The sequence below is a fragment of the Carcharhinus amblyrhynchos genome, chromosome 5 (genome assembly GCF_965287045.1).
Source record: "Carcharhinus amblyrhynchos chromosome 5, sCarAmb.v2.hapA, whole genome shotgun sequence".
NCBI classification, from domain to species: domain Eukaryota; kingdom Metazoa; phylum Chordata; class Chondrichthyes; order Carcharhiniformes; family Carcharhinidae; genus Carcharhinus; species Carcharhinus amblyrhynchos.
The window spans coordinates 128437585-128451509 of NC_137328.1; the positions used below are offsets into that span (position 1 = coordinate 128437585).

The 13925-nt window shown below is 44.4% G+C and overlaps 1 protein-coding gene across 5 annotated transcripts in view; it reads left to right on the forward strand.

Moving 5' to 3' along the window:
- The window catches only part of nipblb (NIPBL cohesin loading factor b), a 600450-nt gene that overhangs the window by 188695 nt on the left and 397830 nt on the right, over positions 1-13925 (forward strand). For 3 of the 5 annotated variants that reach the window (XM_080189563.1, XM_080189568.1, XM_080189566.1), the window contains one exon: positions 2083-2240. In XM_080189563.1, the coding sequence (XP_080045689.1) occupies positions 2083-2240 (158 nt within the window). The remainder of the gene's footprint in view (positions 1-2082; positions 2241-13925) is intronic. The other 2 variants (XM_080189564.1, XM_080189567.1) reach the window with 1 other exon arrangement.

The window sequence follows — 13925 nt, forward strand, 5'->3', positions numbered from 1 at the left end:
TCCTTCCTCGGAAAAGGAGATCAAAACCATGCATAATATTACATAGAACACTACAGCACAAACAGGCCCTTTGGCCCACAAGTTGCGCCGATCACATCTATACCTACCAAGCCATAGAACTATCTGTAACTTCCAATGCCATTAAATCCCATATACTCATCCAGAAGTCTTTTAAAAGACCCCGGCTAGTTTGCCTCTACCAGCACCGACGGCAGCCGATTCCACTCACTCACCACCCTCTGAGTGAAAAACTTACCCCTAACATCTCCTCTGTACTTGCTTCCCAGCACCTTAAACCTGTGTCCTCTCATAGCGACCATTTCAGCCCTGGGAAATAGCCTCCGAGAATCCACCCTATCTATTCCTCTCAACGTTTTATAAACCTCTATCAGGTCACCTCTCAACCTTCGTCTCCCCAGGGAGAAGAGAGCTAGCTCCCTCAACCTATCTTCATAAGGCATGCCTCCCAATCCAGGCAACATCCTTGTAAATCTCCTCTGCACCCTCTCAATAGCTTCCACGTCCTTCCTGTAGTGAGGTGACCAGAACTGCGCACAGTACTCCAAGTGGGGTCTGACAAGGATCCTATAAAGTTGTAGCATTACCTCCCGACTCCTAAACTCAATCCCTCGATTAATGAAGGCCAGTACACCATACGCCTTCTTGACCACACCCTCCACCTGCGAGGCCGACTTAAGAGTCCTATGGACCTGGACCGCAAGATCCTTCAGCTCCTCAACACTGCTAAGACTCCTACCCTCGATATTGTACTCCTGCATCCCGTTGGTCCTGCCAAAATGGACCACTACACATTTATCCGCGTTGAAGTCCATCTGCCACTTCTCTGTCCAGTCTTGCACCCTATCTATGTCACGCTGCAACTTCTGACATCCCTCCAGACTATCCACAACACCAACCTTCGTATCGTCGAAGATTGGTATTCTAGGTGTGGCCTCACCAAAGTCCTGTATAATTGCAACAACACATCCCTTCTCCTGTACTTAACCTCTTGCAATGAAGGCCAACATACCATTTGCCTTCCTTACTGCCTGCTGCACTTAAAGTTAAAAGTTTATTTATTAGCAACAAGTAAGGCTTACGTTAACACTGCAATGAAGGCACTGTGAAATTCCCCTAGTCGCTACAGTCCGGTGCCTGTTCAGGTCGATGCACCTAACCAGCATGTCTTCCGGACTATGGGAGGAAACTGGAGCACCCAGAGGAAACCCACGCAGTCACAGGAAGAATGTGCAAACTCCACACAGACAGTGACCCAAGCTGGGAATTGAACCTGGGTCCCTGGCAGTGTGAGCCGCTGTGCTGCCCACCTGCACACTTACCTTCAGTGACTGGTGCATAAGGACACCCAGGTCCCACTGCATACACCCCTCTTCCAACTTACAGCCATTCAGGTAGTAAGCTGCCGCTTTGCTTTTGCTCCTAAAGTGAATAACGTCACATTTATCCAAATCATACTGCATCTTCCACTGGTTTGTCCACTCACCCAACCTGTCCACGTCATGCTGAAGAATCTTCGCATACTCTGCATCTTGCTTACATTTTTAGTTTAAGTAAGATTTGTTCTCGAGTGGAACAGCTTTTTGAATCATAGAATTTCTCCAGTGCAAAAGGAGGCCATCCTGCCCATCGAATCTGCACCAACTCTCCAAAGAGCATCTTAACCTCATGCCCTCTCCCTGTAACCTCATGTGTTTACCATGGCTAGTTCACCTAACCTACTCAACTTTAGACTGTGGGAAGGACTGGAGCCCTCGGAGGAATCCCACACAGACACGGGGAGAATGTGCAAACTCCAAACATACAGTTACACAAGGCCAAGATTGAACCTGGGTCCTTGGCTCTATGAAGCAGCACTGCTAACCACTGTGCCACTGTAAAATAAATATATTATTCCATTTTTGTTGACCTATTTAGTGAGGTTGTCTTCATCAAAACATCTTTATTCATCAAAAGATGTCCCTTAGCTTAGGAGTTTGCATTGAGACCTTTTTAAGCACAAGTGAATCAGATGATCCACAAATGTAGAACAGCTTCATTAACAGAGTTTATTGTGCTTTTCAGCAGTATCAAGCCCCATGATTCCCAGTGGCATGAGAAATATTCACGATAATAAAGTGACAAGTCAGATGTCGGGCTCTTCATCCAACCATCATACAGATAATTCAAGACATGGATCGAATGAGGACTACATACACATGGTGCATCGACTTGGATCAGAGGTGGGAACATAGTCATAGAGTCAGAATCATAGAGATTTACAGCATGGAAACAGGCCCTTTGGCCCAATTTGTTCATGCTGCCCTTTTTTTAAAAAACCGTAAGCTAATCACAATTGACTGCATTTGGCCCATATCCCTTTATACCCTTTGTATCCATGTAACTATCTAAATGCTTTTTAAAATATAAAATTGTACCTGTCTCTACTACAACCTTTGGCAGCTTGTTCCAGACACTCACCACCCTCTGTGTGGAAAAAAATTGCCCCTCTGGATACTTCTCTATCTCTCCCCGCTCACCTTAAACCTATGCCCTCTAGTTTTAGACTCCCCTACTATCTACCTTGTCTATGCCTCTCATTATTTTATAGGCCTCTATAAGATCATCCCTCAGCCTCCTACACTCCAAAGAAAAAAGTCCCAGTCTCCTTATAACTCAAACCATCAAGTCCGAGTGGCATCCTAGTAAATCTTTTCTGCACTCTTTCTAGTTTAGTAATATCTTGCCTGTAATAGGGTGAGCAGAATTGCACACAGTATTCCAAGTATAGCCTTACCATGTCTTGTACAACTTCAACAAGACGTTCCAACTCCTGGACTAGAGGGCATAGCTCAAGATGGGGGGGGGGGGGGTGCAGTTTAGATCAGAGTTGAGGAGGAACTTTTTCACTCAAAGGGTGGTGAATCTTTGGAATTCTCTACCTGTTGAAGTGGTGGAGGCTACCTCGCTAAATATATTTAAGTCACGGGTAGATAGGTTTTTGATAGACAAGGGAATTAAGGGTTATGGGGAGAAAGCGTGAAAGTGGAACTAAGAACATAAGCAGGAGCAGAAGTAGGCCATCTAGCCCTTCGAGCCTGCCCTGCTACTCAATAAGATCTTGACTGATCTGAAGTGGATCAGTTCCACTTTCCCGCTTTCTCCCCGTAACCCTTAATTCCCTTGTCTAACAGAAATCTATCTACCTGTTACGTAAATATATTTAGCGAGGTAGCCTCCACCACTTCAACAGGCACACAATTCCAGAGATTCACTTCAGATCAGCCATGATCTTATTGAATGGTGGGGCAGGCTCGAAGGGCTAGATGGCCTACTCCTGCTCCTATTTCTTATGTTCTTATGTATTCAGTGTTCTGACGGATGAAACCAAGCACGTCAAATGCCGCCTTCACCGCTCTGTCCATCTGTGATTCCACTTTCAAGGAGCTATGAACATGTTAAAAAAGGGGCTGAAAAATGGCAAATGGAATTTAACGCAGACAAATGTGAGGTATTGCACTTTGGAAGGACAAACCAAAGTAGAACGTACAGGGTAAATGGTAGGACTCTGAAGAGTGCAGTTGAACAGAGGGATCTGGGAATACAGGTACAGAATTCCATAAAAGTGATGTCACCGGTGGATAGGGTCGTAAAGAGTGCTTTTGGTACATTGGCCTTTATAAATCGGAGTATCGAGTATAAAAGTTGGAGTGTTATGGTAAGGTTATATAAGGCATCGGTGAGGCCGAATTTAGAGTACTGTGTACAGTTTTTGTCACCTAGTTACAGGAAGGATGTAAATAAGGTTGAAAGAGTGCAGAGAAGGTTCACGAGGATGTTGCCGGGACTTGAGAAGCTGAGTTACAGAGAGATTGAATAGGTTAGGACTTTATTCCCTGGAGTGTAGAAGAATGAGGGAATATTTGATAGAGGTATATAAGATTTTGATGGGTATAGATAGAGTGAATGCAAGCAGGCTTTTTCCACTGAGGCTAGGGGAGAAAAAAACCAGAGGGGATGGGTTAAGGGTGAAAGGAGAAAAGTTTAAAGGGAATATTGGGGGGGGGGGGGGGGGGGGCGCGCTGCTTCATGCAGAGTGTGGAATGAGCTGCCAGATAAAATGGTAAATACGGGGTCACTTTTAACATTTAAGAAAAACTTGGACGGGTTCATGAATGAGGTGTGTGTGGAGGGATATGGTCCAAGTGCAGGTCAGTGGGACTAGGCAAAAAATGGTTCGGCACAGACCAGAAGGGTCAAAAGGCCTGTTCCTGAGCTGTAATTTTGTATGGTTCAATGTACCCCTAGATCTCTTTGTTCTGTAACTCTCCCCAACGCCCTACCATTAACTGAGTAACTCTTGCCCACTGAAGTGGATAGAGCCGTGAAGCAGGCTCATTGTGTGTTAGTGTTTATTGACGTGGGTTGAATTTAAGAGCCGTGGGATTATGCTGCAACTACACGGGACGTTGGTGAGACCATATTTGGAATATTGTGTGCAGTTCTGGTCACCTCACTATAAGAAGGATGTGGAAGCATTGGAGAGAGTTCAGAGGAGATTTACCAGGATGCTGACTGGTTTGGAGGGTAGGTCTTATGAGGAAAGGTTGAGGGAGCTAGGGGCTTTTCTCAAGAGCGGAGGAGGATGAGAGGCGACTTAATAGAGGTTTATAAGATGATGAGGGGGATAGATAGAGTGGGCGTTCAGAGACTATTTCCTCGGGTGGATGTAGCTGTTATTAGGGCGGCATAACCGTAAGGTTCATGGTGGAAGATGTAGGAGGGATGTCCGAGGTAGATTCTTTATGCAGAGAGTAGTTGGGGTGTGGAATACACTGCGTGCTGTGATAGTGGAGTCGGACACTTTAGGAACTTTCAAGCACTTGTTGGATAGGCACATGGAGCACACCAGAATTATAGGGAGTGGGATAGCTTGACCTTGGGTTTTGACATAGCTCGACACAACATCAAGGGTCAAAGAGCCTGTACTGTGCTATACTGTTCTATGTTCTATCCCCTAATGTGTTAATAGAAACATTGAAGCTAAAAGCAGAAGAAGGCCTTTCGGCCCTTTGAGCCTGCTCTGCCATTCATTTTGATAATGGCTGATCATCAAATTCAGTATCCTGGACACCCCACCCACCCATCCCATATCCCTTGATTCTTTGAGCCCCAAGAGGGATGTGAAATTTCTTCTTGAAAATCAAACGTTTTGGCCTCAATTACATTCTGTGATACTGCATTAGAATCATAGAGGTATACCTCATGGAAATAGGCCCTTTGGCCCAACTTGTCCATGCTGCCCTTTTTTTTTAAACCCCTAAACTAATCCCAATTGTGCCCGCATTTGGCCCAAATCCCTCTATACCCATTGTACCCATCTAAATGCTTTTTAAAAAGCAAAATTGCGCCTCTGAACACTTTTGCATCTCCACAGTCTCACCTTAAACCTATGCCCTCTCGTTTTAGACCCCCCCACCTTTGGGTATCTACGCCCCTCATTATTTTATAGACCTCTATAAGGTCACCCCTCAGCCTCCTACGTTCCAGAGGAAAAAGTCCCAGTCTATCCAGCCTCTCCTTATAACTCAAACCATCAAGTCCTGGTAGCATCTTAGTAAATCTTTTCTGCGCTCTTTCTAGTTTAATATGTTTTCTATAATAGGGTGAGCGGAACTTCACACCAAGTGTGGCCTTACCAGTATCTTGTACAATTTCAACAAGATGTCCCAGATCCTGTATTCGGTGTTCTGACTGATGAAACCAAGCATGCTGAATGCGACCTTCACCAATCTGTCCACCTGTGACTTCACTTTCAAGGACCTTTGAACATGTAACCTAGATCTTTTTGTTCTACACATTCACCACCCCCTGGATGAAGAAATTTCTCCTCATCTCAGTTCTAAAAGGTTTATCCCTCATCCTCATGCTATGACCCCTAGTTCTGGACTCCCCCACCACTGGGTACATTCTGAATCTACCCAGTTCAACCCTCTTAGAATTTTATAAGTTTCGATGCGACCCTTCTCACTTGGCTCAATTCCACTAAGTATAATCCTAACTGACTTGGTCTCTCCTCATGTGACAGACCTGCCATTCCATGAATCAGCCTGGTAATCCTTTACTGTACTGTATGGCAAGGACGTCCTTCCTTAGATAAGGATATCAAAACTGCACACAGTATTCCAGATGTGATCTCACCAATGCTCTATATAATTACAGCAAAATATCCCTATCCCTATACTCAAATCCTCGCGCTATGAAGGTCAACATACCATTTGCCATCTTTATTGCCTCCTGTACCCTCGTGCTTATTTTCAGCGACTGATGCAAGAGGACTCCAAGGTCTCATTGAGTATCCATCTCTCTTGATTTACACCCATTCAAGTAATAATGTGTCTTCCTATTATTGCTACCAAAGTGGATAATCTCTCACTGCATCTGCCATGCATATGGCCACACACTCAGCCTGTCAAGATCATGCTGAAGCATCTCTTCATCCTCCTCACAGCTCATTCTCCCACCCAACTTTATATCATCTGCAAATTTGGAGGTAATACATCAAATCATTAATATATTATGTGAACAGTTGGGGCCCTAGCACAGATCCCTGTGGAACCCCACAAGTCATTGCTTGCCAATCAGAAAAAGACCCATTTATGCCAACACTCTTCTCCCTATTTGCTAACTGGCTCTCTATCTATCTCAGGACATTACCTGCAATCCCATGTGCTTTAGCTTTATATCGTGATCTGTTATGCGAGCTCTTGTCAAAAGCCTTCCGAAAGCCTAAATAAATCACATCCACTGGTTTTCCTCAGTCAACTCTACTCCTCAACATCCTCAAAAAATTCTAATAGTTTCTTCAAGCATGATTTCCCTTTTGTAAATCTATGCTGACTTTCTGATTATACCACTGCCTTCCAGATGCCGAGTTATTAAATCCTTGATAATAGACTGTAGCAACTTCTCCAGTACCAACATTAGGCTCACTGGTTTATAGTTCCCTGTTTTCTCTACCTTCCTATTTGAATAGTGGGCTTACATTAGCTACACTCTGATCTGTAGGAACTATTCCAGAGTCTAAAGAATTTTGGGAAATAATCACCCATGGATCTACTATTTCCAGGGCCACTTCCCTCAGTACTCTGGGATGAAGATGATTAGGACCTGGAGATTTATCCACCTTTAATCAATTTTCCCAAAACCATTTCTCTACTAATGCTGATTTCCTTCAGCTCCTCACTAAAACGTGTTTCTCTCAGCACATCTGTCACATTATTCATGTCTTCCTTTGTGGAAGTTGAAACAGAGTACACATTTAATTCCTCAGCCATTTCTATGTTCCCCGTTATGAATGCTCCCGTTTCTGCCTGTAAGGGACTTAGATTTGTTTTTGTCAATCTTTCTACTTATCTATACAAAAATTTTGCAGTCAGTTTTTAGGTTCCATGCTAGCTTACTTTCATACTGTATTTCCCCTTCTTAATCAATCCCTTGGTCCTCCTTTGCTGAATTTTAAACTGCTCCCAATTCTCAGGCCTAATGTTTTTTCTTGCCAATTGGTTTGCTTGTTCCTTGAATCAGATGCGATCTCTAACTTCCCTTGTAAAACACAGTTTGGCCACAATTCCGGAGTTGAGGGGGTTGAGCTATGAGGAGAGGCTGAATAAACTGGGCTTGTACTCATTAGAGTTTAGAAGAATGAGGGGAGATCTCATTGAGACGTATAAGATGATGAATGGGATGGATAGGATAGAGGTGGAGAGACACTTCCCGCTCAAAAAAGACAGTAGGACTAGGGGGCACAGCCTCAAGATAAGGGGGGGGGGGGGGGTGCGGTTTAGAACGGAGTTGAGGAGGAACTTCTTCACTCAAAGGGTGGTGAATCTCTGGAATTCTCTGCCCGTTGAAGTGGTGGAGGCTGCCTCGCTAAATATTTTTAAGACGCGGGTTGATGGGTTTTTGATAAGAGAGGGGATTAAGGGTTATGGGGAGAGGGCGGGAAAGTGGAACTGAGCCATGACAGATCAGCCATGATCTTATTGAATGGCAGGGCAGGCTCGAAGGGCTAGATGGCCTACTCCTGCTCCTATTTCTTATGTTCTTATGTTCCATTGCCACTCTTGCGCCAGACAGGAATAAACAACTTCTAGAGTTCAACTACTTGTTACATAGAACACAGAACACTACAGCACAAACAGGCCCTTCAGCCCACAAGTTGCGCCGATCATATCCATACCTACCAGGCCTATCGATAACTCTCAATCCAATTAAATCCCATGCACTTATCTAGAAGTCTCCTAAAAGATCCCAGCGAGTTTGCCTCTACCACCACCAACGGCAGCCGATTCCACTCACTCACCACCCTCTGAGTGAAAAACTTACCCCTAACATCTCCCCTGTACCTGCTCCCCAGCACCTTAAACCTGTGTCCTCTCATAGTGATCATTTCAACCCTGGGAAATAGCCTCTGAGAATCCACCCTATCAATATTTCTCAACATTTTATACACCTCTATCAGGTCGCCTCTCAATCTTCGTCTCTCCAGGGAGAAGAGGCCTAGCTCCCTCAACCTATCTTCATAAGGCATGCCTCCCAATCCAGGCAATATCCTTGTAAATCTCCTCTGCACCCTTTCAATAGCTTCCACATCCTTCCTGTAGTGAGGCGACCAGAACTGCGCACAACACTCCAAGTGATGTCTGACAAGGTTCTTATAAAGTTGCAGCATTACCTCCCGACTCCTAAACTCAATCCCTTGATTAAAGAAGGCCAGTACACCATACGCCGCCTTGACCACATCCTCCACCTGCGAGGCCGATTTAAGAGTCCTATGGAACTGGACTCCAAGGTCCTTCTGCTCCTCTACACTGCTAAGACTCCTACCCTTGATAATGTACTCCGTCATCCCATTGGACCTGCCAAAATGGACCACTACACATTTATCCGTGATGAAGTCCATCTGCCACTTCTCCGCCCAGTCTTGCATCCTATCTATGTCACGCTGCAACTTCTGACATCCCTCCAGACTATCCACAACACCACCAACCTTCGCGTCTTCGCTCTTTAAATGCCTGCCACTACTTGTCCACCGTCTTTCCCTTCAGTTCATCATGGCCAATTCATGCCTCGTACCATCATAGTTATCTTTATTGAGATTCAGGACCCTGGTCTCAGAATCAACTACATCATTATCTACCTCAACAAAGAATTCTACCATATTATGGTCACTTGTCCCCAAAGATTCTGTCATAACTAGATTGCCAGCTAATTATTTATTGTTGCGCAACAGCCAGTCCAAGATGACCTGCTCTCTTGTTTCCTCAGTGTATTGCTCCAGAAAACCATTCCGTATACATTGTCATAGAGCTTTGCAGCATGGAAACAGGCCCTTCGGCCCAACTTGTCCATGCCGCCCTTTTTTTTTAAAACGCCTAAGCTAATCCCAATTGCCCGCATTTGGTCCATATCCCACTACACCCATCATACCTATGTAACCATCTAAATGCTTTTTAAAAGATAAAATTGTATCTGCCTCTACTATTACCTCTGGCAGTTTATTCCAGACACTCACCACCCTCTTAAAAAAAAATTGTCCCTCTGGACACTTTTGTATCACTCCCCTCTCACCTTAAAGAACAAAATTACAGTACAGGAACAAGCCCTTCGGTCCTCCAAGCCTGCAGCAACCATGTTGCCTGACTTGACTAAAACCCCTGACTCTTCCAGAGACTATTTCCCTCTATTCCCATCCTAGTCATGTATTTGTCAAGATACCCGCTGAAAGTCACTGCCGTATGTGCTTCCACTACCTCCCTGGCAATGAGTTCAAGGCACCTGTGTAAAAAATCTGCCTCGTATATTTCCTTTTAAACCTTGCCCCTCACACCTTAAACCTGTGCCCCCTAGTAATTGCCTCTTCCATCCTGGGAAAAAGCTTCTGATTATCCACTCTGTCCATGCCTCTCATAATCTTGTAGACTTCTATCAGGTCACTCCTCAACTTCCATCGTTCCAGTGAGAACAAACCAAGTTTCTCCAACCCCTCTCCATAGCTAATGCCCTCCATACCAGGCAACATCCTGGTAAATATTTTCTGTACCCTCACCAAAGCCTCCACATCCTTCTGATAGTGTGGCAACCAGAATTGAACACTATATTCCAAGTGTGGCCCCTAGTTAGATTCTATAAAGCTGCAACATGACATGCTGGAAATGTTTGATGGGGGGCAGTGTAGAGGGCGCTTTACTCTGTATCTAACCACGTGCTGCATCTGTCCAGGGAGTGTTATTGGACAATGCAGAGTGAACTTTACCCTGGATCTAACAGCATGCTGAAGCTGTCCCTGGCGTGTTTGATGGGGACAGTGTAGAGGGAATATTTGTCAGTATCTAAACCTGTGCTGTATCTGTCCTGGGAGTGTTTGATGGGGACAGTGTAGATGGAGCTTTACTCTAACCACATCCTGCATCTTATCCTGTGAGTGTTTGATGGGTACAGTGCAGAGGGACCATTACTCTGTACCTAACCCGGTATTGTTCCTGTCCTGTGAGTGTTTGAGAGAGGCAGTGTTGAAAGAGCTTGACTGTGCTACACAGTGTTGTACCTGCCTTGGGAATGATTGATGTGGACATAGATATGGAATAAAATTCCATCTACAAACACATAATCTTTGTATCCTGGCTGTGTTTGATGTAAGAAGCCTCACAACACCAGGCTAACGTCCCAACAGGTCAACCCAGCTGCAAAAGCCACTAGCTCTCTAGTTTGAGACTCCCCTACCTTTGGGAAAAGATAATGACTATCTATCTGATCTGTGCCCCTCATTATTTTATAGACTTCTATAAGATCACCTCTTAGCCTCCTATGCTCCAGAAAGTCCCAGTCTATCCAATCTCTCTTTATAACTCAATCCATCAGTTCCCAGTAGCATCCCAGTAAATCTTTTCTGCACTCTTTCTAGTTTAATAATATCCTTTCTATAATAGGGTGACCAGAATTGCGCACGGTTTTCCAAGTGTAGCCTTACCAATGCCTTGTACAACTTCAAGACATTCCAACTCCAGAAATTCTTCCTCTATTGTACTGTGACTAATTTGACTCCCCCAATCTATGTGCAGATTGAAGTTGCCCATAAACACCGATGTTCCTTTAACACGGGCATCTATGATTTCCTGTCTCATGCTTTTTCCAACATTACCACTACAGTTTGTCTGTATACCACCCCCACCAATGTTTTTGCCCCTTGTGGTTTCTTAATCCATACAAATTCCACATCCTCTATTCTAATATCTTTCCTCTATTGTCAATATCATCGTTGGTAAACAATGTAACTCCACCAGCTTTTCCTTTCAATCTGTCCTCCCTAAACACTGAAGAGCCCTCATTGTTGGTTCCCATCCTTGCTCATCTACATAACCAATCATTTTTGTGATGTCATATTTCTGTGATGCCACATTTCTCAGTGTGGCTGCTCCACTCTGGAGCCAATTGATTGGACATAGAACATAGAACACTACAGCACAAACAGGCCCTTCGGCCCACAAGTTGCGCCGACCACATCACCTACCAACCTACAGACCTATCTATAACCCTCAATCTCATTAAACCCCATATACTCATCCAGAAGTCTTTTAAAAGACCCCAGCGAGTTCGCCTCCACCACCACTGACGGCAGCCGATTCCATTCACTCACCACCCTCTGAGTGAAAAACTTACCCCTAACATCAGTTGTAAATGCGTCTAGTTTGGGGACGTTTAAGAGATCTCTGGATAGGTTTATGGACGAAAAGGGATTGGTATAGGCTAGTGGGTCATTGTTTTTGTAACTGGTCGGCGCAACATCGTGGGCCGAAGGGCCTGTTCTGCGCTGTAATGTTCTATGTTCTATGTTCTATCACTTCTGAACCTCCCTCCCCGCACCTTAAATCTGTGTCCTCTCGTAGCGACCATTTCAAACCGGGGAAATAGCCTCTGAGAGTCCACCCTATCTATTCCTCTCAACATTTTGTAAACTTCTATCAGGTCGCCTCTCAACCTTCGTCTCTCCAGGGAAAAGAGTCCCAGCTCCCTCAACCTAACTTCATAAGGCATGCCTCCCAGTCCAGGGAACATCCTTGTAAATCTCCTCTGCACCCTTTCAATAGCTTCTACATCTTTCCTATAGTGAGGCGACCAGAACTGCGCACAATACTCCAAATGAGTAGATAGTTGCTGCTGACTGCTGCTGGGTTCCCCTTTCACCTCTCCTTGGAGTTGCTGACTTCCTCTGAGTCCTTTTTTTTCTGCTCATCATTGTATCATAAATTTAGATTAATTGTGGAAAGAGCTCAAGGAGAGCCTGAATTAAAAATTCTTAAATTGGTGGAGGTTTAATTTCAATGGGATGAAAATGGATTTGTTCAGGTAAAAATTTAATTAACTAAGTGGCTGATCTTAATGAGGAGATGATTCAAGTGCAGTTCCAGGAGAGCTTAAGAGCTCGGAACTGGAATCGGAGAGCTTAAGAGCTCGGACCGTTGAGACTGTTCTGCTATTCAACGAGGTTATGGTTGATTTCTGTGTTGGCTCTGCCTTCCTGCTCTGTATATATTTCTCTTAATATCCATAAGAACTGGGAGCAGGATTAGGCCATCTGGCCCCTCAAGCCTGCTCCACCATTCAGTAAGATCATGGCTGAACTTTTCGTGGACTCAGCTCCACGGACCCGCCCGTAAATTCCTTTACTGTTCAAAAATGTATCTATCCTTGCGTTAAAAACGTTCAATGAGGTAGCCTCAACTGCTTCACTGGGCAGAGAATTCCACAGATTCACAACCCCTTGTATGAAGAAGTTCCTCCTCAACTCAGTCTTAAATCTGCTCCCCCTTATTTTGAGGCCATGTCCCCTAGTTTTAGCTTCACCTATCAGTGGAAGCAACTTTCCTGCTTCTATCTTATCTATTCCCTTCATAATCTTGTATGTTTCTATAAGATCTCCCCTCATTCTTCTGCATTCCAATGAGCATAGCCCCAGTCTACTCAGTCTGTCCTCATATGCCAACCCTCTCAACTCTGGAATCAAATTAGTGGATCTCCTTTGCACCCCTCCAGTGCTAGTATATCCTTTCTCAAGTAAGACCAAAACTGTACACCGTACTCCAGGTGTGGCCTCACCAGCACCTTATACAGCTGCAGCATAACCTCGCTGTTTTTAAACTCCATCCCTGTAGCAATGAAGGGCAAAATTCTATTTGTTGTCTTAATTACCTGCTGAACCTGCAAACCAACTCCTTGTGATTCCTGCACAAGAACACCCTGATCCCTTTGCACAGCTGCATGCTGCAATTTTTTACCATTTAAATAATAGTCCATTTTGCTATTATTCCTACCAAAATGGATGACCTCACATTTACCAACATTATACTCCATCTGCCAGACCCTCACCCACTCACTCAGATTATCTATATCCCTTTGCAGACTTTCAGCATCCTCTGTACACTTTGTGTCATCTTAGTGTCATCTGCAAATTTTGACACACTACACTTGGTTCCCAACTCCAAATCATCTATGTAAGTCATAAACAATTGCAGCTCCAACACTGACCGCCAACCAGAAAATCACCAATTTATCCCCACCCTTTACTTTCTGTTAGTTAACCAATCCTCTATCCACGCGAATACATTACCCATAACCCTGTCCACCTTTATCTCATGTAGCAGTCTTTGGTGTGGCACCTAGAGTCATAGACTTGTCAAATGCCTTCTGGAAATCCAGATACACCACATCCACAGGTTCCCCATTGTCCACTGCACGTGTAATGTTCTCAAAGAATCTGTTGAGAATCCAAAAACCAATTGAGCTTTGTCTTAAATATGCTTAACGACTGCGTGTTATCAACTCTGAAGAACAGAATTCTAAAGGTTCACAAACATAGAGTATAGCCA